Consider the following 25,401-nt stretch of genomic DNA (forward strand, 5'->3'; position numbering starts at 1 on the left):
AATCAGGGCTGTAATGTCTCAGCAAGCTCCTCTGAGAATGCGATCAATCTATGAGAAAGGGATCAATCTCTCTGACCTTTTCCTTGTGGTAACCTGCAGTGTTCAATCTCTCATTATTTCCACAGTGAAAGGGCAGCTTTTCCGGCTGTCAGCTGACTGGATGGAGCAACACTACACTGCTGCGGTTCACACTATCCACTCTTGTCTGTTATGGCAGATGGACTCTTGGCAATGTAGCAAACTGCATGTAGAAATCCCCCAAAAAACATTTGTTATTTCACCGAACGCAACAGAAAACAATTTTGTTTTGACCTAACAATTCAAACCTTGCCGCACCATTATTGAGCTTAACTAGAGCTCATTTTACTGCAGATACAGTGTCTACAGCTGTGGAAAAGACAGTTGGAGTGTGTTTCAAGGTTTTGGATTCCCCATGAGCTGAATGCGCTGCTGCTGCAGAAAGCACGTGCAAACAGAGAAACCACATGGATTCAAATTTCCGAAATGTGTTTGAAGAATTTTAAAACAAGAATCTCAATCTGTGCTCGTCCTTGTCCTTAGATTCGTAAATGTCAAAGAAAACTTTTACAGATTCATGTACACATTTGCTACAATATTACACCCCATAGACATCTTTACCAGTAACATTATTATTAATAATATAACATCATAACTATTAACAAACATGTAACATTTTTTTGTTTTTTAATCATTAAAGTGTGCATGTGAGGTGCATTGTGCAGTGCATTGAGCTCTCGGGGCCACCACAGAATTACAGTTTTCTTCCGGCACAGAATAGATGGATTGAATAAGGACAGGCCGGCAGACAGGCCAGTAGCTGAAGCAATTTACTGAAGCTCAAGTCAAACATTTTCCTGTTAAATTTGGCATATTGACAATTTGATTGGATATGCAATAGACCCATCAATGCCCTAGCTGTACTGCAGGAAAGACTATTAGAGGGAGGCTTTCCATCAAAAACTGTATGTTCTGTCACATTTTTTGTCAAACGAGATGCTGAACACTTAGTTTGACTCATTAAATGTTGCAGTGAATAAGAACAGACACTAAATGCTTCAAATACGATTGACAGATTACAGTCAGTATGTAGTCTTGTCAGCGGCCGCTGAGTTGCAGTTCGGAGCCAAGGTTAAGTACACTCTCCACCGAGCAGACAAGTTAACCTCCTGCCATTTAATGAGTTTACCAATTCACTAACGACATGAGCTCAGTAACAAACTGAGCCTGCTGCTGCCATGTGACACACACACACACACACACACACACACACACACACACACACACACACACACACACACACACACACACACACACACAAACGCACCAACAGTGAATTCCCTAAAACACAAAAAGTGAGAGGTCCAGGTCACTTTTAAGTTTTAGAATTCAAACAATTTTTTTTTTTTGTAGTTATAGCTGCTGTTCAATTTTGATGTATTGAGCGCTTGAAGTATTCAGTGTGCAGTGTTCAGGGTGCGTTTAAGGCCTCTCTCGGAGGCTCAGTCCTCTATACGGACCTGATTTTCTCCACACAGTGTGGGTAGATGTGGGAAGCACAGCCCTTTCTGCTCACTGCTGTACATGCTAAAGCACTCTACATGAATAATTTGCTACTCCCAGCTCCGGTTTGGCCTTGCTCCTCTCTCCCTTTCACCCACGCAGTGATGTTATGCTGATTCAGGAGCAAAGAGGGGAGTTTGGCAGTGCCAACATGGCAGGAAGAAAGCCGCTCCATGGATGAAAAATATCTAAATATATCTTAATATCTATATTAGTATCTAATTTAAATATCTAATTAGATTTTACATTTATGGCCCATCCTGAAAACCTTTTCAAAGTTTATTGGATGTGGCTTTGAGGAAGGTAGAAGTAGAGTTTTTAGAAGGGGTGGTAATGTGATCATATGTGTGCACTGCATTTCAGTGTTTATATTGTTGCAAAGCTGCCGTAGTTTTCTGTCTCACTTTTTTTTATTTTTGAAAGAACCAACACAGATGGTTATTTCAAAAAAGTCCTGCACCTGTTTATATATAGCCTGTCAGTAGAGCACTTGAGAGAGATCAAAACAAAGCAAGCCTGTCTGTTTGCTGTGCCAATGGCTCCGTCCACATTCCGTGGTCTCAGTTGAGACAACTGATTCCTGTAGGATTTGTAGAAAGTGTTTGTATCTTCAGCGGAAAAATAGCATCAATGACAACAACAATTTCCAATGTAGCAACCATATCTGTCTTCACTGAGTTATATTATGTTTGGTTTTGGCAGCTTGTTGTATTTAGGAATGTCACTTTGTCAAACTAAGTGGGTGAAGTTATAGCACAGCTCTAACAGCCGCTATGAGTTTTTAACATCCTTGAAAGGTTGTTAAACTGGCAAACAGGCTCTTATTTAATCTGCTTTTATGCTGAAAAATGTTGTTGCTGCCAGCACTAATCTTAACGTTGCTGCAGCATTATTCATGGTCAATAGCATATTTTCGCAGTATTCATGAATCAGATTGCATCATCTCTAACAGAGCGGCTTGTTGCATAATTCAACACTCTTGTTGCATAATGGCTCTAATTGAGGTATCATAAGGTTCTTTGCATGTTGTGTTGTAGCCATCGGTGGCACTGCTCTGTAGTGTATGATGCTCTAGGTGTGATTTAACCAGGCTTTGTTCAGCTTATGGCATGTGCAACTTTTAAAGAAACTATATATCCATAGCGACGTTTCCAAAAAACTTTGTCTTCAACACTTTTAGTGAGCAGCAGTCAGCAGTTTTTTGGTAAAGCTGTCTTAAATAAACCTACTGTCTGAACATTGTACCTGCTCAGCACCAAACAGCAGACAAGGTTAGCTGGCTGCTGAAGAATCATCGAACAGGCTAAATAACCTGATAGTTTCTTCTTTATTTGTTGATGACCAACCCACGGCTAAAATCCACTGATTATGGGGCTGAAATTTGACAGGGGGCCAGAAACACAACTCCAGTGTGGTGATAATGTTGCTCTCTGTCTGCCGGGTGTGTACTTTGGTTACTGTTGGCCAACATGAAAACTTAATAAGGTCATAATATGTCAGGTCTGTGTGACTGAGTTGGTTTTCATACCTGATATATGAGCGTTTTCATTCTACATACAATGTATACTTTCTGCAGTGGTTACACTTTAGAAATGATTATGAGATATTTGTGATTCTCTGTTTTGTTTCTCAATGAGACAGACATGCAATAGCAGCCCCCTATCAATAGCCTGTGAAAGATATTCACAAATTAATAAATTAAGGAGCACATATAGTACATATTATTTATTGTGGCCATTATCTTCACCATCTTCATCCTCTTTCTTTCTCCATCCTCCTTCTCATCCCTTTTCTTGTAAATTCTTTGCTGTAGCTTTGTTTCTCACCCCCCACTTCAGCAGGTGTCAGACCCTTGTGTATAGATTTTATTTTATTCTATTATTGATTACTACAGAAATCAGTTACTGGACATATAGTAGAAATATTCTGTGATGTCCACATCCACCTTTCAGTGAGGTCACTAGCCTGATCCGTTTCTCTACACAGGTTTAGCACAAAGTGAAAATAGAGACAAACTGTGTCCTACTCAGATCTTATCTGGAGACATAAGTGTATCTGCCAGATGCTGGTCTCTGGGGTCTCTACAATAAGGTTCCTAACATTTAGCTCGCAGGGTCCTATCAGGACACGTTGTCACTCTGTCTCTCCCTCTCTTTGTCTTACTTGCGCTGTTGTCTTTTCTCAATTATTTATATCATCCAGGCAGATAAGTCTTCTTTAGGACACCGCCTGTGTCAGAGATTTGACAGAAGTAACACAAGCCTAATAACTTCACAAAGTACATTTGTGAAGATGCATTTAAAAGTTGCAACATGATGAAGACGTATGTCCGTCATAAATAATAACTTATAATAATATTTATTTGCAGCCCTCTCTGGCATCTTGACTGTTTGAACTGCAGTTAAGTCGCCCACTGATACAGTCACTGAACACCTGCATTGTTTATATTTAGTAGCCACTCCTGGGCATGTTGTTGAATTCCATCTTCTGTATTTATTCTTTTGAAGTGTGACACCAATAAAAGAAGTGATTTAATGGGCAGATGGTAATCAGTAATAAAGGTGTTTATGAGGTAATTTGTTTTGTTGTATGAGTCGGCGACACACGAACGCTCCCGCTTCACGCCCGAGGCACAGATAATTATCGTAGATATGGAGGGCTGCATTACAAACATGGTGCAGCCACCTCTGTCTTCAGCTTTCCTTTACCTCCAATACAGTATATCTGGTTCTTTTCATTGAGCAGCGTCATTGATCTTCTGCATTGACCTGAAATTGAATCTGCTTATGTTAATGTCCGGGCTTCCAATGGCTTTTGTGCCCGACTTTTTTGTTGTTGTTTCAGGACATATAACTACCTCCAAACATACAGCTCAGTGATTGTGAGGAATGAATTCTGCTGTTGCAGATAAAAGATTTGCTTTAGACTCAGTAACAGGTCTCACGACGCTATGTTCTTATAGCAGATGTGTCAATTTGTATTCACACCACACTCTTCCTCTGCGTACTCTGTTCGAGAGAGCTTAATGCTGTCGAATGATTAAGTCTTCTAGAAGAGATGAAAGCCCTTGTTTGGACAGGCCATCAAATATTCAGTTGTTCTGACTCATCATACGGAGTCCTTGGCACCCCATGACTGTTTATAAAGCAACGACTCTCTGGCCCTATTAATTTAACCCTCACAGAAACATTTATATTTCCTTACCTATCAATTATCATAAATGTGTTATCACAGTGCCAATATCAAAGTAAACACAAATGTTGAGCATACAAGTACTTCACCAGATTGCTGCTGTTTAAACAGTTAACCATTTTGTTTTCGTATTGTTGGCACCAGGTGGAATATAGATAACTCTAAAGAAAAAGTTTTATTTTGCTGATAGTTTGTCAGATTATTCTGATTACTTCATTTCAGAATTGCTGATATGTGCTCTCTCTGTGATTGTTTTCCAGAAGAAAGAATGGCTGTGCTTGAACTGCCAGACGCAGAGGGCCTTGTCAGGAAGCTTGGGAGATATCCCAGCTCCTGCTGCACAACCCGTTGGATCTCCCCGACCACCTGCAACAGCTAATCAACAACCCTCTCAGCAGAAAGGGCCCAATCAACTCTCAGGGCCTAGGCAACAACTGCAGAAACCAGCGGGTCCCCAAGTAAGTGGCCCCCTCTCTCCTGTGAAACAGGCAGGGCCTGCCCCACAAGCAAAGGGGCTTACCCAAGCTTCCCCTCAAACCAAGGGTTCTGCCCAACCTGTTCTTCAAAACAAAGGTTCAACTCAGTCAGCTTCCCAAACTAAGGGCACAACACAACCCACAGCTCAGAGTAAGGGTCCTCAAATGAAAGGTCCTAATCAGTCACATGCGCAAAGCAAAGGGCCTGTTCAGTCTGCAAACCAAGTAAAGGGCCCGAGCCAGGCCAAAGGGCCGACCCATACAAAGGGACCTGCTCAGCCCTCAGCTCAGGCAAAGGGCCCTTCTCATCCTGTTGGTGCCAAGGTTTCATCCACCCCTGGTAAAGCCACACCCAACCATGCTAAGGCTTCTCCATCCCTTTCAAAAACAGCACCCACTCAGTCTAAACCCACAGGTAACAACCAGGCCCGCAAACAGCTGCAGAGCCAGGAGAAGAATAAAGTTGCATCTAAATCTGTCAAAGAAGACGTCAAGCCCTCACAGAAGAAGGCATTGTCAGAGACGGCCCCTTCAGCCAAGGACATGAAGATAGCTGAAGATGCACAGAAGTCAAGACACCATGAAGTGAGCTACCTGCAACATCTTCGCCTTCACCTGTTACTCTTGATTCGCCTTTTTAATTTTTTGTAACCATCATTCTCACCATCATCAACCGTATCATCCTCATTGACAGCATCATCATCTAAAACATTGCCACCACCATTATCATCATAAAAGCCTTATTATTTTAACCATGTTGTGATCTTTCTTGTTTTATTCTTTCTTGATTATGATTTTTTGAAGTTATCATGTTTCATTCAGTGTTATTATTAGCAATATTGTTCTTCCTATTTTACTTTTTCATAATCACCAAATCATTATACCATCAACATTTTTATCTTATTGTTTACCCTCAGCAATACCAAATTTAGATAGTAGTATTTATCATCAGCTTGTATTCCTTATAATGTAATAGCAGTTATTACATATTAGTACTTCATCATAACATAAACGTGCCTTTATTGAAATGACTTCCTTTCAGGGTAATTTTCTTCACCATCATCATTGTCTTCAACCTTGTACACTTTTATTTTACCTGTATCAAATGCAAGTTTTTTTTTTAAATGTGACACGTTGTGATGATATTTTAAGCATTCTAAGCATGTTCGTTATTCTTCAATGGTTCGAAGAATGCAATGGAGAATGCATCAGAAATGGCAATCAAGCATGTAACCAAATGACATTTGTCTGTAGGTGTTTGTATCTTCAGCTGTCTGTTATATTCACTGTGTGTCAGTTTGTATTTATTCATCTGTGTGTACAAAACATTTAAAGGCAAACTCAACCCAAATCAATATAATAAATCTTTAGTTTAAATTCTTAAAACAGGCCGAAATAATTCTTCATTTAGGATTCACACTAATTAACCTGCTGTGAATGTTGTTTATATATATATATATATAACTTAAAGTTTGAGATTTATTTAGCTTTCTTTTCAGGATGACAAATGTACATGAATGAAAATGTTGCTGTGGTATCTGTTATCTAATTTGCCTTATTTCTGATACCAAAGTACAAAACAATGTACATATTTGGGTTGATTTTAGCCTACAGTGTTACTAAATGTGTATTTTTGAATAAGTGTTTGTTCTTTGCAATGTAATTATTATCTAATATGTTAGTATTAGCGACTATTTCATCTGTATTAGGCCCATTAAATACATTTTACGCCCCTATTATCTGAAAATGCTCGTAAATATATCACTGATGATGTGTGTGTAGTTACATGCAGGCATGTAATAGACCTTGCCATGAGGTGATTTGTGAGAAAAAAAATTCCTTTTTTTAATCTTACATCTCTCTTTCTCTTCTTCTTTAGGATTCCAACAAATCAAGTATGCAGAGTTTAAGTGACACTGGATACTCTTCAGATGGAATCTCCAGCTCTCAAGGGGAAATTATAGGTCAGATCCGAGAAGAAGGAATCAAGCTGAGTGAAAGAGGTGCTTCCATCCCCTCAGAAATCACCAAGCTAGAAAGCTCAATGAAGCCTCTGCTAGGGTCAAAGACCACCTCAGATCATAAGCTCAGGCCACATTCACTGTCAGTTGGACAGGGCCGGGACTACAGTCCTGATGATGATGCAGCAAGGGATGAATCAGAGGATGACCTCAGTTGTAAGCTTCGCCATGATTATGTGGAGGACAGCAGTGAAAGTGGTCTCTCGCCATTGCCAGTAAGACAAAAGAAGTCACATAAAGAAATAACGGATGAGGAGTTCATGAGGAGGCAAATTATGGAGATGAGTGCTGATGAAGAAGAGTTGGAGGAATATGGAAACCAGAAGACTAAAAAGGCACATCGAACCAGTGGGGATGGAAGCAAAGAGAGACGACGGCTCTCCCACCATTCTAATAGTTTTGAGGATGACACCAAGGGATCAGAGGGCGCATACAATGCCAATGAAGAGGAAGATGTTGTAATGGCCGGAGGTCTTCGACGCTTTAAGACTATTGAGCTGAATAACACCAACCGAGACATGGAACTCAGTACCGAACATGACCTACGAGAACCAGAGCTAGAGATGGAGAGTCTGACTGGTTCTCCAGAGGAGCGGTCCAAGGGGGAATATTCATCAACTCTGCCTGCCACCACTCCCAGCTACACCTCTGGAACATCCCCCACATCTGTATCATCCATGGAGGACGACAGTGACAGTAGCCCTAGTCGCAGGGCAAGACTAGAAGAGGCAAAGCAACAGAGAAAAGCTCGACATCGTTCTCATGGGCCACTGCTGCCCACAATAGAGGACTCATCTGAGGAGGATGAGCTCAGAGAGGAGGAAGAACTACTTAGAGAACAGGAGCAGATGAGAGATCTAGAGCAACAGAGGATCAGAAGTACTGCTCGAAAAACAAAAAGGGATAAAGAGGAGCTACGGGCACAGAGACGCAGAGAAAGATCCAAAACTCCCCCCAGTAATCTTTCACCCATTGAGGATGCATCGCCAACAGAAGAACTGAGACAGGCTGCAGAGATGGAGGAGCTTCACAGATCATCTTGTTCTGAATACTCACCATCTATGGACTCTGAGGCAGAGGGCTTTGAGATGATTGGTGGAAAGCTTTACAAAACAGGAAATGAATATAACCTCCCAACCTTCACTTCACTCTACTCTCCTACAGAAAAGACATCAGCAATTTCACCATCTGATAAAACACTAAAAAGTGCAGAGGAGGTTTATGAGGAGATGATGAAGAAAGCCCAGCTTATGCAGAGGCAAGGACAAACAGTTAATCAGCAGAAAGGTGCCTCTCAGCCTGATGGTAAACATCACCTTGAAGCAGGAGCTGTCCTAACCCCTGGCTCAAGTCCAACACAAGTAACTGCACCAATGTCCTTTTCGACATCAGGATGTGATCCAAGAATCCCAGGAATTCATGCAGCACAGCATCTATCGAAAGAAACACAAAATAGGATGATGACACAGAGTGCCAAAATTGAAGGTGTTGTTGGAGTTGCCACAACCAAAACCCAAGTCAGTCAGACTGCCACAACTCGACAAACAGGTAGCACAGTGCCTGCCGGCAGCAGAGCAGGCACTCAGAGGCCAACACAGGCATCAGCTGACTCTGGCACATCCTCCCTAACCTCCAAAGTCTTTTCCCTTTTCAAAGGTCCCAGTCCCCCAGTTTCCCCCACCACTTCTCCAGCACAAAGTCCAACACATATGCCATCTGTGCGACCCACTGGTAGTAGTGGTAGGCAGCTGCCTACCTTGCCTGGTGGTCCTACATCAGCTACAGCCTCCCAAGGAGCTCAGGTACCTCAAAGAGCAATTTCCCCACGCCTTGCACGACAGCGTTCCTCTCAAGATTCACCAGTGATGGTAATAACCCTAGGGTCTGAAACAACTAGTCCAGCAAAGCCACTAACTGTAAATTCGTCCACTTCCCCTTTGTCATCACCAACACAGATCAGTTGTAAAACATTGTATAGCTCCCAGCCTTCTTCAACAAGTTCTCCAACATCACCACAAATGTATCCATTGCAGCAGTCTCCTAAACATTCTTCACAGATGGTTCAAAGTTTTGAAAAAGTAAATGTTGGTATTAGCACAGTGACCGCAAGTTCACATGGTCGTGGATCTATGGAAAATGTTGTGGGTCAGGGCCAAACACATGCAAGCAGTAATGTAGTGGATTTGAGAGCCCCAGTGAGGCCTGCCCCAATTATAATGACAGACCAGGGGATGGACCTAACATCCCTTGCCACTGACACAAGAAGATACTCTTTAGGAGCAGAGCAGCCATCTAGTCGACACACAGCAGTGCAGCCTCTTATTATGAACCTAAATGCCCAAGAGCAACCGTATGTCTCTGTATCTACACCGACCACAGTTAGTGTCACAGTTGCAGGTTCAGCATTCATGTCCCCATCAAAGCAGCCAGTGGTGTATGGAGATCCTTTGCAAAATCGAGTGGATCTGGGGCAGGGGGTTGGATCAGCTGTTTGTTTAACCCAGAATAAGCCTCAGATTACTGACCCATCTATTCCCAAAATCGATGCCTGCCTGGAGAACCTAGGCATACAACAGCAACAATTGCAGTTACAGCAGCAGAAGCTCCTGCAGCAGCAACAACTTCTTGAGCAGCAGCTCCAGCAGCACCATCAACAATCCTCCTTTGCTCGTTACAATTTAGCTAATCAGGTCCAGCCACTACTAATGAAAAAAGACCTTGTAGTAAGCCAGACAAGCAATAACCAGTCTGTAGTGACTACGAGTGCCATACCTAGAGTATCCCCCCCAGCTCCCCCTTCAGTGTCTGGGGCTACTGCTTCTAATGCTCCCCATGAAATGTATGGTGGAGTTGCCTTAGAGCTCAAAAATAAGCCTACAGTAATGAACTTGTCCACAGGCAAACCCCATGTTATGATGGTGCAAATTGATGAGAGTAACACATCACAGGGCAGTACAGTGACTCAGCTGGTAAAACACGAGGAACCTCCTCCCCCTCCTCAGGTCTTGGATCTCACGGGCCAGATTAAACCAGAAAACCAAGTGGCTTGTTGTGATGTTGTTTACAAATTGCCCTTTGCTGGATCCTGTTCAGGGTCATTCTCTCAGAGGCCAACAACGGTATCCTCCGATAAAACCCCCACCACTGAAACCTCTCAAGCAGCCCACCCTCCCCTTCCATCACACTACAGCCAACAAAAACACCAGCCACCTCAAGCTACACAAGGAGTGACAGAGGAACATAAACCATATCAACCACCTTTGCTCCCCTTGGGAAGAATACAACCCTCAATGTCTGACAATAATCTCCCTTCCATGCCTGATGCTGGTCACTATCCAAGCAACGTCCAGGGAGGTCTTGCAGTAGATCTAAGTAGCATGAATCAGGCTTATGATGGATATATTGGCATTGGAGCTCAGTATGGTTCTTACACAGACTTGCGTCACCAAGGGGATTTTACTGCCCCTTCATTACCCCTTCGCCGATACGGCTCCATGTCAAATATTAATTCGGATTATGCCTACACTTCACGTGACCTATCAGGATCGCAGGACTCCAATCTGGCTCATTACAGTGCAACCACTGCTAGGGAAATTAGTCGAATGTGTGCAGCTCTGAACTCAGTGGACCACTTTGGCAGCAGGTATGGAAATAACCCTGAAGTGGTAGCATATGGGGCTGGAAGGGGTGGACCTTTAGCTAGGCTTAATCTTCAGCAAAGCTTAGCGTCAATAAGAGCAAACCTACTGTATGGCCCCGATGGAAGACCAACGGCAAATGGCCAAACCCTAACAAACTTAATAAATGCTAGACAAGCAAGTATCCGCGCCTTGTACCCTGCTGCTATGAGGGGAGGTGATGGTATGATATATTCCACAATAAACACTCCTATCGCCTCTACCTTGCCAATTACCACACAGCCTTCCTCTGTTCTGCTACCCATGCCTAGAGGAATTTATAGACCATACCCTACAGGTGTTACAGCTGTACCATTGGCTAGTCTTACCAGGTTGCCTCAAGTGACTCCTAGAATGCCTCTGTCCACAGAGGGACCATATTCTTACCCTACTCCGAGCCAGTATTCTACTTCAGTTTCACCATCAGGAAGTGTGACTGCTGCAAACAGCTCACACCAGGAAAGTCCAATGTACCTTGGAAAGCCTTTAACTACAGTTGCACCGCAAACTGCTGCACCCATGCCACCAAGCCAACCAGCAGCCCACTTAGGAGCACAAAATCTACCAGCACATGGTTTGCAAACCATAGCAGATCAGCAGATAGACCACAATCAATGTGCTGCAGCTCTTTCTCATGCTCAAGGCCAACATCCATCTGTCCAGCCAGTTCAGGCTCAAATGCAGCCACAGCAGTTACCTGCTCAAACTGAACCTTTATCTTTGACTCAAACCCAACCTCAAGTTCAAGCCATCAGTCAACAGCCACCATTAGTTCTGCCTCAGGGCCAACAAGTGACACCCCAAGGTACTGCCCTTACACAGAAGTCCAAACTTTCTCCTCCCATAGATGCACAGAAAAGTAAGGAAGATGAGAAACTTAGTCAGCAACAAGAGCATGTGCTGCAGCTAGAGCGAGAGAGAGTTGAACTGGAAAAAGTACGCCAGCTGCGCCTACACGAGGAGCTTGAAAGAGATCGCATGGAGCTCCAGCGCCACAGAGAAAAAGAACAATTAATTGTTCAGCGTGAGATTCAAGAACTGCAGACAATCAAACAGCAAGTACTACACCAACAACAAGCAGAGCGGGAGACACAACTTATTATGCAAAGAGAACAACTAGCCCAACAAAGAATGCAACTTGAACAAATTCAGTCTCTGCAGCAGCAGCTCCAGCAGCAACTGGAGGAGCAGAAAAGGCAAAAGACGGCAGCAGTGGAGACAGCAGCTGCTGCTGCAGCAGTAGAGGCAGCGGCAGCATCAGCAGCGGCAGTAGCAGCTACATCTGCCCAGGGTGCTATTCAAGGGGTAGTTGTTGGAGGAGGGGCCCCTCAAGGCTTCATTATATGTGATCAGAGTGGAAGAGTTATTCAACAAGAAGGACAGAGTGTTCAATTTTGGCAGGATGGACATGTCGTCCAAGCCGTGATGGCCGCTCGCCCTATTCATAGTTCAGCCTCTGAAATGTCTTTGAGGAGCAGCGACAAACAGGCTGATTCCAAGATTATGAAAAAGCAGAATTCAATGCCTCGGCTGAGGGATGGCTCAGAGGAGGACTCAGTGAGGAGGATTACAGACAGCTGTGTGCAAACAGATGACGAAGATGGGGAGGACAGATTCATGAACAGGCGTAGGAGAACAAGGCGTATTGCGGACTGTAGTGTGCAGACTGATGAGGAGGACCAGGGAGAATGGGAGCAGCAACCAGTGAGGCGCAGGCGATCACGTGTATCCAAACACTCTGAATCCAGTGGTGAGACTAAATCAGAAGGGTTATCTAAAGTGGCTTCTGCAAGTATAGCTATCCAGACCACAAATGATTCCTCTTGCCAGACAGAGTCAGACCAGCTAGGCAGAGTTTCACCTGCAATCCACATAACAATGGCAGAAACCTCAAAGGTTGACCTGTTACATTATATAGCCGCCCCTGAAAGAACCCACAAAGGAGAGAGTCTGGCCTGCCAGACAGAACCAGAGTCTCATTCTCAGGGTGTGGTCACCCCTCAACTGAGTGTCCCTACAACAATCAGTCCATACTCCACCAGTCTGCATATCGTAGGTGCAAACACATCAGATCAAACCTCTCCTAGACTCCAAGGAGTTGCTAAGTTTGAGAGGAGGAAACCAGACCCCCTGGAAATTGGCTATCAGCAGCAACAAAATGAGTCTCCATCTCGCCACCCCCCAAAATCTCCCCAGGTGCTATACTCGCCTGTATCTCCATTGTCTCCTCATCGTATGTTAGAGACAACGTTTGCCTCCCAGGAGAAACTCAACAAGGCCCATGTTACACCCCAGCAGAAGGCCTTCACTGCTGAATCACCTCAACGCCACCAGACTCTACCAAGACCCATAAAAAGTGTGCAGCGCTCCATGTCAGATCCCAAGCCTCTCAGCCCAACATCAGAGGATCCTGCCAAGAACAGGTTTTCACCATATCATCAGCAAGCTGTATCCAACAGCCAGGTATGAAACCATAACTTTTTCATTAGGAAAATGTACCACTTGTATGAATGCTTACCAACAATATATTCAGAAGAAATATCTATGTTTTAGAAATGCAACCACCTGAGAAAATATATAGTGGTTTCTTCAAAAAAAAATATACAGTGCATATTGCATAAATTACATCTTAAAATCCTCAAATCTGGGATAATGTCCTCGGTCTCCCATGGAGACTTTTCCCCTTTTGTACAACATATATGTATTTGCTGATAATTTACAATATATAGTAATGTAGAAGTAATATGTTTGATGGCAGAAAGAACAAATTATAAAACAAATATATGTACATGCAGGATGCTTCATGTGGACAGGATCTGGCATCAACAAAGTGACAGCATGCTCTCATGAGAGCAGCTGTTCTTGCCAGAAAAGATTTTCCCATCATCCTCTTCTCCTGTATCGCCTCCCTAATCTTCTACCTTTCCATTCTTTCAGTCCCTCTCTCTCTCTCACTGTCTTCTATATTTGGCCAAGCCTAAAGAGTTGCCAGGGGGAGATGCAATGTGGAGCAACCCTGATGGTGCTTTGCTCTCTTACTGATTGTTAGCAGCTGGTCAAAATAAATTATTATTGCTCTGCACTCAGACCAAAATTAGTCTTGAGTAGGAAACATAGAAGTCGGATTTCAGATTTTTCCACATTTGCACCTCAAATCTTTAGTGGTAGCACTTATTACATGGTTCTCTTGTGGATACTTAACACAATCTCAATGGATCTACTCAACACAACTATTTTGTAAGTAGCAGACTAGCATAGATGTGTTGTAGTTTGTAATGTTTGACTGTTCTTACCCGCATGGCATGTAAACATTTCTTAGTATTAATAAAGAAGACAGATACTGTGGGTTTTTGATCAGAGGAGCACTGGGAAAACTAATAAATGCCTGAAAATAAATTTGAAGGCAATTAAAAGACTCAAAACACAATTGTTTCATTAAACTCTGATGTCTATTATTATTTTTCTTTGTTTTATTTCAATTTGAAATTATTCTGACATTTATGAATCCTACATTCAGCAAATGTTGCCAGGTAAAACAAACCTATTGATACTAGTAGAGACATATTTGACTAATATTTAATTTACTGCAGTCACAACATTATGAACATTATAAAAATTATAACATGTAAAGTGATTGAATTCTACCCCTTAGTGTTTTCCCTTGCAGTATTATTAGATAATAGAGGTTCTTTATGTTGACTACACTGACTGCCACTTCCATTTGAAACATTTCCCATAACGTTGTTAATCAGGCATAAAATCAAAAAAGGTCCCTTAGTGTATTTGGTTTCATTTAAACAACATTTTAATTGATACAATAAAATTAAAATCAATCAGTGTTAATTTAACTAGTGATGGAGCTGATGCTCCCATAGTACATAGGTCAATTAGCAATAAGTAGTTTGACAACATATCAGGCTGCATAGCTGTTTACTTAGGTCTCGGGATAACTAAATTTGCAGACCCTGTGAGAGTACCCACTATACAGTAATGAGTCTAATTTACATAAACACATTCTGTTTATAGCTCAGTGTTTGCTGATGTATATCTGTTTCTTCTAGCAGATGGTCTCCCTGCAGCAGCAGCAGAACTCTCTGATGAGGAAAATAAAGAGGACTCTCCCCAGCCCCCCTCCAGAGGAAGCCCCGCTCCCCATCGTTACTCCAGCACAAATGTACAGCTCTCCTGGCATGCCCCAGAGGGTCCTACCCAGACCCTCTCAGGGAGTCACCAAGGCCGGCTTGCTGAGTGAACTGAAAGCTGTGGAACAAGAGTCATCAAAGCTGCGAAAGCAACAGGCCGAACTGGAGGAAGAAGAGAAAGAGATTGATGCCAAGCTGCGTTACTTGGAGCTAGGCATCACCCAACGTAAGGAGACCATGGTGAAGGAGAGAGAGAGGAGAGACCTGGCTTACCTGAGATGTATGGGTGATGCTCGTGACTACATGTCAGATAGTGAGCTCAATAATCTCAGGATGGCAGCTGCATCAGCAACCTTTGATGCTAATGGATTGCTGACAAGGCCCAGCACTGCACCACTGAGTCAGTTTCCTAATGACCTCAATGCAGCCCCTCAGTATCCCTCAACCTCATCTTATATGTCTTATTCATACCCACAAAGTCAACCATCAACACAGCCGCCAAGTGCAGCTTACCAACAGATCGGCTTTCAACCTCCCCAGTACCCTTCATCCTCTGCACCTCAGCCAGGAACCTTCCAGCCCCACCCCCCTCCAGGCCCTGGCTACCAGAATCAGGGAACATATCCCTCCCGCATGTATGCCCAGTCCTCCTACCAGACAGACCTTGGCATGCAGCAGCATGGTCACCAGGCCTTCCATCAGCCTGGTCAACCCATGCCAGGCCAGAGTCTTCCCTACCCCAGCCACAGCTCTTACCAACCTGGCCTCCCCTACCAGCCCCAGGCAGAGATCCTTACAGTACATCAAAGACCAAGGCAAACATCTTTGGCAGACCTTGAGCAAAAACTCCCAACCAACTATGAGGTCATTAGCAACCCAGCAGTGTCAGTGGCAACATCAGCTCCAGATAGCAACTTTGCCAATGCAGTCTACAACAATGCCTATGGACAGTACCGCCCCCCTGAGCCTGGCTTGACTCACTCTGCAGAGAGTCCCACCTCTGCTTATGCTTCAGATGGTCTCTACGCCTCAAACCTGGAGCAGAATATTCCAAGGAACTATGTCATGATTGACGACATCAGTGAGTTGACAAAAGAGAACACTATCCAGCCCACTGATGCTTTAGGTCATCCTGTTGGAGGGCGGTATCGCACTGAGAACGGCCCTGCCCGTGGGAGTTCCTATGGTAGGCCTGAAGATGAGCCTGTGGATGTTTATGGCAGACCTACAGGATCAACAGGTTACCAAAGCACAGTAGACAGTCGTACCACCACCACAGTGAGTGGAGGCTCTTCATATTACTATGATGATTATAAGCACTCATCACGGAGCACCCCCAGTAGCCACAAACTTACACCCAAGAATCTTGCCCCAGCTGTAGTCTCCTCTAAACGCAGTAAGCACAGGAAGCAGGGCATGGAGCAGAAGATCTCTAAATTCTCCCCAATTGAGGAAGCACGGGATGTTGAGTCTGACCTTGCCTCTTACACAATGACAACATCAACAGGAGGCAGTTGTACGGTTGTATCCAGATCCAAGAAGCTTCAGGACGATATGACCTACGGGATGAAGAAAAACACGTATGACCAGCAGAAATATTATGGCACCAGTCGTGAGGGTCTTGAGGAAGAGGACCGCATTTATAGCTCTGGAAGGTCCAGGTCTACTGGATATGGCATGGACAAGATTTCCTCCAGAGATGCCACAGGCCACAGGAGTAAATCTTACGAAAGAGATGCCATGGAGCGGTCTCAGAGAGGCAGTCGCAGTGGAAGGCCACCGATGCGCAACCAAAATTCCGAAGAGGAGAGCCCACTCAGTCCTGTTGGGAAGCCTGTAGGCATGGAAAGAACCGCTGACATACCGGAAGCCCACGATGTGAGGAATCAGTATGGCTCCAGCCATTCATTGCCAGACGTTCAGGACCACCACAAGAAGGACCTGCCCAGGAGTCATGTCTATAAACCAGATGACCCTTACCTTGTAGATGACATGCACTGTGCTGTTTCTGACAGTGAAGGTAACTGGTGCTGAATAACTTGTATTGAATTATTTTTTTCTATCCATTAAGAGCCTGCATGCTGAGTGTGGAAGTTTGAGAAGAGCGCCATTAGTTTTTGTGCTTCTTTTTTTATGGACTGTTTCGTTTCATACATGGAGCCAAATATGCCTGTTTTTCATTCATGTTTTGCATAAATATTTTTTCAGTGTTGTGATGTCCTCTGTTTTTTTCTTTTTTTCGTTGCTGGATACCTCAAATATGTGCATGGCTCTGGAATGTGGAGCATGTATTCCAAGTTATTTTGCATGGCTTCGCTCTGCATGCTTCTCCTCGCAACATGTGAAACAGTTGACTGATGATGTTTGTTTTGGTTTTAAAAAGCCTATCACCTGGGCCAAGAAGAAACTGACTGGTTTGAGAAGCCACGGGAGGCCCGTTCTGATCGCTCAAGACATCACGGAGGTGGAAGTCACTCATCCACAGGTAGGCGTAGTAAACACACCTACCATGATTATGATGAACCTCCAGAGGAATACTGTCCTCAGGATGACTACAGTCAACAGCGCCACTCCACCTCCACGTCGTCACGGGACAACCGTCACCACGGCAGCAGCTCTGGCAGACATAACTCTTCTCGCCACTCCGCGGAGGACCCAAGGTCCTCCCGCTCTTCTAGGACACACCCCAAAGACCCTTCTGTTCGCACTGACGGCAGAGGCTCTTCGTCTGCACAAAGGAGGAGTGGTCCAGACTCCCGTTCTGCCCAGGGAAGCCCCCGGAATTCAGGTGACTTCTCTCGTGATACAGCCTCTGGACATCACCACGGTACTGGAGGAAGGAGCCAGAGACCGCAAGGAGATCGCACAACCTCCAAGAGGCAGGATCCCTCTGCAGCAGGGTTTAAACCACAGCAGCAGCCCGCTCCGGGCCATGCTGGTCAGCAACGGTCAGGCGGTCAGGGTCAGTCTGGGAGACATCCAGGCTCTGAACCACTTAATGGAACCCAACCAGCCCAGCAACAGGGTCCACAACAACAGGGTCCACAACAACAGGGTGCACAACAACAGGGTGCACAACAACAACAACAACAACAACAACAACAGCAACAACCACCACTGCAACACAACCAGACCGCTCCGACCAGCCAGCCCAACACAACTGCTGCAGGAGCTGGACCAGCACAACAGCAGCCTAAATCTGGCCAAACCCTACCTCAGGGACGCCAGCCCGGAGTCGGGTCTGCAACTGGGCCGCCAGCTACCACAGCAGTGAGTGACATTAAGCCTAGTTTAAGTTATCTATATGAGCAATAACAACATTATGTTTTCAATGAGGTGATATTTGGAAATCTTGTGTTGTGGTATTTTCTAATCTGATGCCATTATTTTTGCCTTATTGAACCATCTTAAACAGATGACACAATTGTTTGTTCAATGCGTTTGGTTTATAGAGTCAAAGAACAATCGTATTAGTTTACTTAGAGTCAATGTTGGCATTATATACACTATACGGCACACAGTCAAAAGTAGGGAGGGTAAATTAAGAATAACACTGAAATAAACAAAGTATATAATTTGATGTTAGATTAAAGAAATCTTTGTGTGTGCTGATCTTTCTGCAGGCAAAGATGGATACTACACCTGCACCTGCACCTGCACCTGCAGCTACTGGAATGAAACCTACAGCAGGAGTTCCAACAGCACCTCAGCCTACAAAAATAGCTACACCTCCTCTGACGGGCATTGGTAGGTGCCAGCTCTGCCATACACCACACAATGACCCCAGGAAAATTATGACATATGTGAGGATTACATTTTTTTTGTTTTTTGCAGGCTCCAAGGCCGCGCCTGTTGGGATTGGTAGCAAACCCGCAGGTATAGGCATCGCTCCGCCAGGACAGCCACCTGCTGAGGGGGAAAATGTTCTGACCAAAATACTGCAGGGAGGGGCCGCAGAGCAGGCGGGAAAACTTGGAGATGGTGTGTTCATATATAAATAAATGTTTAAGAACTTGCCTTACAGTTTATAATTTAGCATAGCAAATGTTTAATGTCTTAGTTTTCGAAGTAGAATCTGTATATGAAGATAAAATTAAGATACTGGAATTGTTTGAATGTGAAATTCACTTTTTTGATCAGGTTGTTGGCTAATTTCTCTAATTGCCTATCTTTGTCACTCACAGCTTTGTCTGGACTTGGAAAGAAGTTCACTTCATTGTGGTGAAGTGATTAGTGGAGGGTAAGTTAATTCAACTTTTTAATGAAAGTTAAAGGCTTTAGCAACTCGATCTGATTTAGATTTTCAATCTTGGCAGTCTGCTTATCATCAGAAGTTAAGAATTTTTTCCTATCACTTGATAATCTTTGAATCATTTGTGGTTTTTTCAGGGTATGCCGAGATGAAATTAGATGGATTGGTACATTTGCTCTTGAAAAACCTATGACACTGCATTAAATACATTTCACATAACAGGAAATAGAGGAGAAATCTGAGTGCATCAGTGAGTATCTCTATAACTTGTCTTCATTTTATATTTACAATTTAATTTAAAGAATGTGTTTATTCCCTTCTGCAACACTTGTTCCCTATGATACAATGCAGTGACTTGTTGAGCTGTTGATAGCTGATGATACTTGCCATGTTACCTCATTATTTCATGAACTCCAAGACTCAAGACTCCAAGCTGTAAACATAGAATGCTGTCACACTTTGATTAATTGATTAAATGTTATATCAGCTGGATATTTACATAGATTAGCATAGGCCATGTTTGCATAAAGAGAAGACTCAAGTGAAGCGATGACTCTTTTAATGCTCTAAGGGTATATTTGGACTGATCCTCTGTACCTTTCCCTTACCCCAAATTACTGAACAGAGCTGGAAACAAAGGATGCCTTGTCAGCACTGAATCCCCAGACATGAGCACACGATTGAGTTGAATTAAATGAGGGCAATCGCTTCGTCAGCACGATGTTACAAGACATGAGCGGAGGCCTGCAGGACGCCTGGAAGTAAATGGATGCCTTTGCATGACAATAGTCCCAGAATGATTACCGTGGAGACTTCTCGATGCTTCAGTGGTAAGTAACTGAACATTATATCATCTGTTTCTTATTTGTTTGTTTTTTTTGTTTTTTTCTTCATCCTTTTCTATCATTGGTTGATCGCTGTGCCGGGCAACAGACAGCCTGAACTCTGTGTTGGAGAGGTGAGAGGCCAAAGCCAAGAATATGGGAGGTCAGCACTAGTACGCTTTACCCTCTGACTCCACACACTTGTAATAATCTGGGCCAAGCACACTGGGCTATAATTAGCCTGAGATGGCTAACTGAGGCTTGGCTTTAATGTCGCTCACGCACAGACACACAGGGACAAGAGCACATGCAGGCACACAGAAACATGACTCATGGTAAGACTCGCTCGTTACATGGAAGAATGAACTAATCAACTAATTCTGCTCAATGGAGCAGAACTACAGAAGCGAAAATAAAGCAGATTTCACTTTGTTTAGCTTCTGACAAAACACACATGTTGTGCCTTGCACAGGACGAAGTAATGGCACATTTGAATGAAGGAATTTCATTCTACTGTTATGTCTAAGTTGACACTTGGATAAATATCAGTAGCCGCGTCAGTCTTCTATGTGTCCTGACCAGTCTGAGGATTCTGGGGGGGAATGTGGACATAAACCCGACTCAATGCTTCTTTGAGCAGCAGGCCATCCTGCTCAGCCTAGTGGATTACTGCCGATAGCAGGGAGGCTGTGAGTAGGCTGGAGGAGCTGTAACATGCACGCAGATGAAGGCGTTGGCCTGTGTCAATGTGCTGTGTAACAATCCCTGCAGTAGAGGCCCAGATCATTTAAAAATATATTTTGTATTGGTTTAGTCTATGTTGCAGCATTATATCTTGTATTTGCATTAGGACTTGTAAATTTGATATCATGCATTAACAATTCATTTTATTCTGCCAACATTCACATCTTCACTGTTTGTATTACAGGAGGACAACAACGGTCGATAATGAGGATGCAGTGAAGCGGAGGAGAGTGGGGGGAGGAGGACTTGAATTTGCTTCCCCCTCCTCTTCTAGAAAAAAGTCTCCTGGGATCTATATGACAGTAAAAGGCCTGATGAGAGAGGCACCTGGATATCATAGAAGAAATTCTGCTCTGCTGTGCATGCCCCTCTTTAAATCAACTCAACATAGGAAGCCTTGCAGTGCCCTCTACAGGGATTTCGATGGAACACAGCTCATGTTTGAGGACTCCTGGCGAGGATGTTTGATTCTACGTTGATCCCCTCAGAGCCTTTTCATACAAAAAATATATAAAAAGAAAGAAGATTTTCCATAGGTTTTGCTTGCACCAAAAATACCAATCTTAACCCACAGGAATGTCGCATACCTGAAGAAGACAATGTGTATCACGGCAACAACAACCAACCTTATGACTCCACTACAACCCTTGAATGTTTGGTTTTCTCTGGTCTCTGCAGTACATTCCAGTATAGGGAATTTTACCCTTTCTTTGAATGTGTTTTTATTTTGTCCTCTTTTCGTTTTTGATGTCTACAGAATGCGTTGTGTAAATGTGGACACCAGAATGCACGCACAAATATTTGAAAAACTAAAAAAAAAAAAAAGAAGAAGCCCATTTTTTTTCACCACCTATGAGATGCCACTAGTCATTAGCTTTAGTTTTAGGGGAAGGGATTTACTACCAGTGTGCCCACAAATGTGTGAGATTCACACAGATGAGAGGACCAAATGAAAGAGTGGCTACGGCTCTTTATTAGCCATCGCAAAGCCATCGTTACCGTCAGCCCCGGAGACTTCTGGGACTTTATCCGTTTTATTGTTTGTCTCATCTTTTTGTTTTTCATTTTTGCCTGATATTTATTGAATGGAAGAGCCTTATTCGGTACATCTTTTTACCTGTATACCTCATATGTTTTAAATTGTCCATATCACCATGCATTTCTTTTTACACAATTGTATATTGTATGTACATAAAACAAATCAAAGATCTAACGATGTAAATTTGTCCTTTGTGTATTTATGGAATCACTTTCTAGTGACTTTCTTTTCTTTCTTTTTTTTTGCTGTTCTGTGTTTTTTTTTTTTGGTAAAACTTTATATTTTTCACTTTTGATTTGTTTGAATCTGTTTTCTTGCATCAAATTATTTGCTTGTTTGTTTTTAAAAGCAATAGCATGCAGAAAATGGTATATAGCACAATGGTATAAATATTGTTTCAATTAGCGAAGGGAACTTATCAAACACTTGTGTCGATAAATAGCCGTAATACAATTTGTCAGAGGGTTTACAACCACAGTACCATGTCCAGACATGCATGTTTTGTGCAGATGCATTAGAGCATGCAAGACAGGTACGATCACACAGACTCTCTCTCTCTCTCTGTGTCTCTTGCAAACACATATGCACACACACACTCACACACTCTCTCACACACACACACACACACATACTGTACACGTTACGGTCTTTGCATCCTATAGTTACACCTCAAAGCCAAGGTTAATCGAGTTCTCCACCGAACAGACCTGTTAACCTCCTGCAGATCGATATGGTTACCAATTCACCAACGAGATGATCTCACTAACAAGCTGGGCCCACTGCCTCCATTTGTGCAAAGACACGCGTACACACACATACACATGCACACACACTGACACACAAATACATACAGATAAAGAAGAGGATGAAAGCAATTATCAATTTAAATGTTCTATGCAATGACTCATTTTGAACCTGGAAGTGAATCAGCCGAAAACAGTTTATTATCATCATTGTATTCACAAGAAAACAACAAAATTATGAGCTAAAACAGTAAAAAAAAAAAAAAAAAAAAAGGTCATGAAAATGTTTTTACTTAGCAACTTGTCTGTATGAATTTGAATATTGAACTAGAATTGTTTTTATTTTTGTGGCATGTATACTCACCCCTCACACCCCACACTGGGGACTTGTTGCCAAAGGGTAAACTGTGTAGACTGTTGGTTTTGAATGTCCATCATCATGTTGCTTTGAAGCATGGGTTTGCTTGGCTTTGTCTGGCTGTTCGTAAGCCCTCATTCAGTTCTTGTGCGTTTTGGCTGACCCGGGCTCCTCAGTGTTTGGCTTGCAGTGACTGTCCATGCGGCTGTAAACCTGTGATTCAGATGGTCAGCACTTCTCATTAATACGTGTCAATGTACATAATGGGTGTCAGTATAACCTGTGGGGTCAATGGAATGCTACTATCAGATATCTCTTTCTTGATTAAAACACTCAGAAGCAGCCAAGCCATTGGAAAGGTGCATGATTTGATCTTATATGCTTGGAATTTGTACCTGAATAAAAAAAAAAGAGAAAAAAAAGGTAAGGCATGATTTCACTAAGGTTTTTTAAACCTTGACTTTCACGGGCCAACAAAGAGAATATTGATGAGTAAAATGTTCAGCCAGCCTTTCACAAATCAGGGCATGCCATTTGGAAAGCACAGGCCTGACTGGTGGCACTTGCTTCTCGACAAAAACCCATAAATATGGAGGTTTGTTTGCGTAACAGTGCCTCCAGCTGAACAGTGTGAGAACTGCGTCAGAACGAGAGGTGAAGGTGCTAGCTGGTCGATATGAGGTGCACGAGACAAAACATCCTTTAGTGCAGCCGTCCGGATTGTCAGAAAGGCAGACAGACACACATTCTTACTGTAAATACAAACTCATTCTACTGTACAGCTTTTGAGTTCTGAGTACGGCCGTCATGTGCATCCCCATGCCGTATTTGCTGCCAACTTTTGTGTATAAAAATAATATTTATTACCACGATAATGATGATGATGATAAAGCTAATGATGATGATTATTACTATTATTGCATAAGCATAGTGTATGTGGCTGACTCATATTGACTGTTTACAACAGTGGAACAAAAACACGTATTCCGAAACATCCGGTCTGTGTAGAGTTTCTATACATAATGTGTATTGTAAAACAAGACAAAAAAGAAAACCTCCATGGCATCTGCAGAGTACAATGCCTTTGTCAGACTATAAGGAGGTCTTTGATTTGATGGGTGTGATCTGCGAGGTGATGAGGATCATGGGAAGAAGCTGGCAAAAAAAGACACAAAAAAAATAATCTGGAAAATGTCATTCACTGTTGTAAGTGCAATGGGCAAAATGTCAGTCGTGTATCCATTGTGAAACCTTGTGTTCTATTCAGTGTATTCCTGTAAACAGAGTAAATTTTGGTGCATCATGTCAAGTAATGTGATTAATGAAAAATATTGACCCTGCAATTTCCAAACAGAGAAAAGAATAAAAAGAAAATGAATATATTGCGGTGATTGTCTTTTTGAATGTGTGTGTCACCTATTTGCTTTGCAATGCTGATCGGAACGATCGCAGTGTAGTAGCTTTGCCGCAGACAAAGGAGAGATCAAGAATAAGGCCTTGAAGGCAACACGGCTGTTCAGATAAAACCTGGCTTTCGCGCTGAAGCGGCGATGACTTATCCCAGCGTGGGTGGTACGGAGGCAGGAACAGTGAGAGGAGTGTGTTTTGCCAATGCTTAGGGAGAGATGGAGGTGTGAGTGTGAGGTGTGTATGTGTGTGTCAGGTTTAGAAAATATAAGATCCCTTTATCTCTCTATTTTCAAAATTCTTACTGCTATTTAGTATTTATCTGCTGCCACATTTTTATAAATACAGCTTAACTTCAACTGACAGAAGAGAAAAGCCCAAAGTCAGTGAATACGAAATAACAAAGTGATGAATCTTACAGATGCTTTATCCAGGTAGGCTTCAACTGGTGGGAAAACCCAGGATTCAATGATCCACACAGGTTTACAGTCCTCTCGGAACAGGTCCTTTCTGCAATTGGGGGGGCAGCTGTGGCTCAGGAGGTAGAGTGGGTTGTCCACTAACCAGAAGGTTGCCGGTTCAGTCTCACCCGTTCCACGTGCCAAAGTGTCCATGGGCAAAATACTGATCCCCAAATTCCCCCTGACGGCTGTGCTGGCAGTGTGTGAGTGATGTATCATGGAGAAAGTGGTGCAGATAGATGCCCTGGGTGAGTGTGTGTGTGTGTGTGTGTGAATGGGTGAATGGAAAAACACTCAGACAGACAGTGGTCATCAAGACTAGAAAAGCGCTATATGAATATCGACCATTTACCTTTTCATAACCAATGTCAGGCAGGAGCCTTTTTTAAAATATAATGCAGCAATTGTTGAAATGTGTGGATGTGATAAGAGGGATTTGAACTTCACACTCTTTTTTTCATTCTTCCCACACTATCCTCAAATT

At 43.1% G+C, this 25,401-nt stretch overlaps 1 protein-coding gene across 1 annotated transcript in view; it reads left to right on the forward strand.

Moving 5' to 3' along the window:
- Positions 1-24,435, forward strand: part of bsnb (bassoon (presynaptic cytomatrix protein) b) — a 61,480-nt gene extending 37,045 nt beyond the window's left edge. The window contains exons 4-13 of the mRNA XM_034584927.1: positions 5,034-5,834; positions 7,129-13,410; positions 15,012-17,109; positions 17,473-18,359; positions 18,713-18,836; positions 18,924-19,070; positions 19,274-19,329; positions 19,479-19,591; positions 19,967-20,171; positions 21,094-24,435. Coding sequence (XP_034440818.1) covers positions 5,034-5,834; positions 7,129-13,410; positions 15,012-17,109; positions 17,473-18,359; positions 18,713-18,836; positions 18,924-19,070; positions 19,274-19,314 — 10,380 coding nt within the window. The 3' untranslated portion in view covers positions 19,315-19,329; positions 19,479-19,591; positions 19,967-20,171; positions 21,094-24,435. The remainder of the gene's footprint in view (positions 1-5,033; positions 5,835-7,128; positions 13,411-15,011; positions 17,110-17,472; positions 18,360-18,712; positions 18,837-18,923; positions 19,071-19,273; positions 19,330-19,478; positions 19,592-19,966; positions 20,172-21,093) is intronic.
- The last annotated feature ends 966 nt before the right edge of the window (positions 24,436-25,401 follow it).

The sequence above is a fragment of the Hippoglossus hippoglossus genome, chromosome 5 (genome assembly GCF_009819705.1).
Source record: "Hippoglossus hippoglossus isolate fHipHip1 chromosome 5, fHipHip1.pri, whole genome shotgun sequence".
NCBI lineage: Eukaryota > Metazoa > Chordata > Actinopteri > Pleuronectiformes > Pleuronectidae > Hippoglossus > Hippoglossus hippoglossus.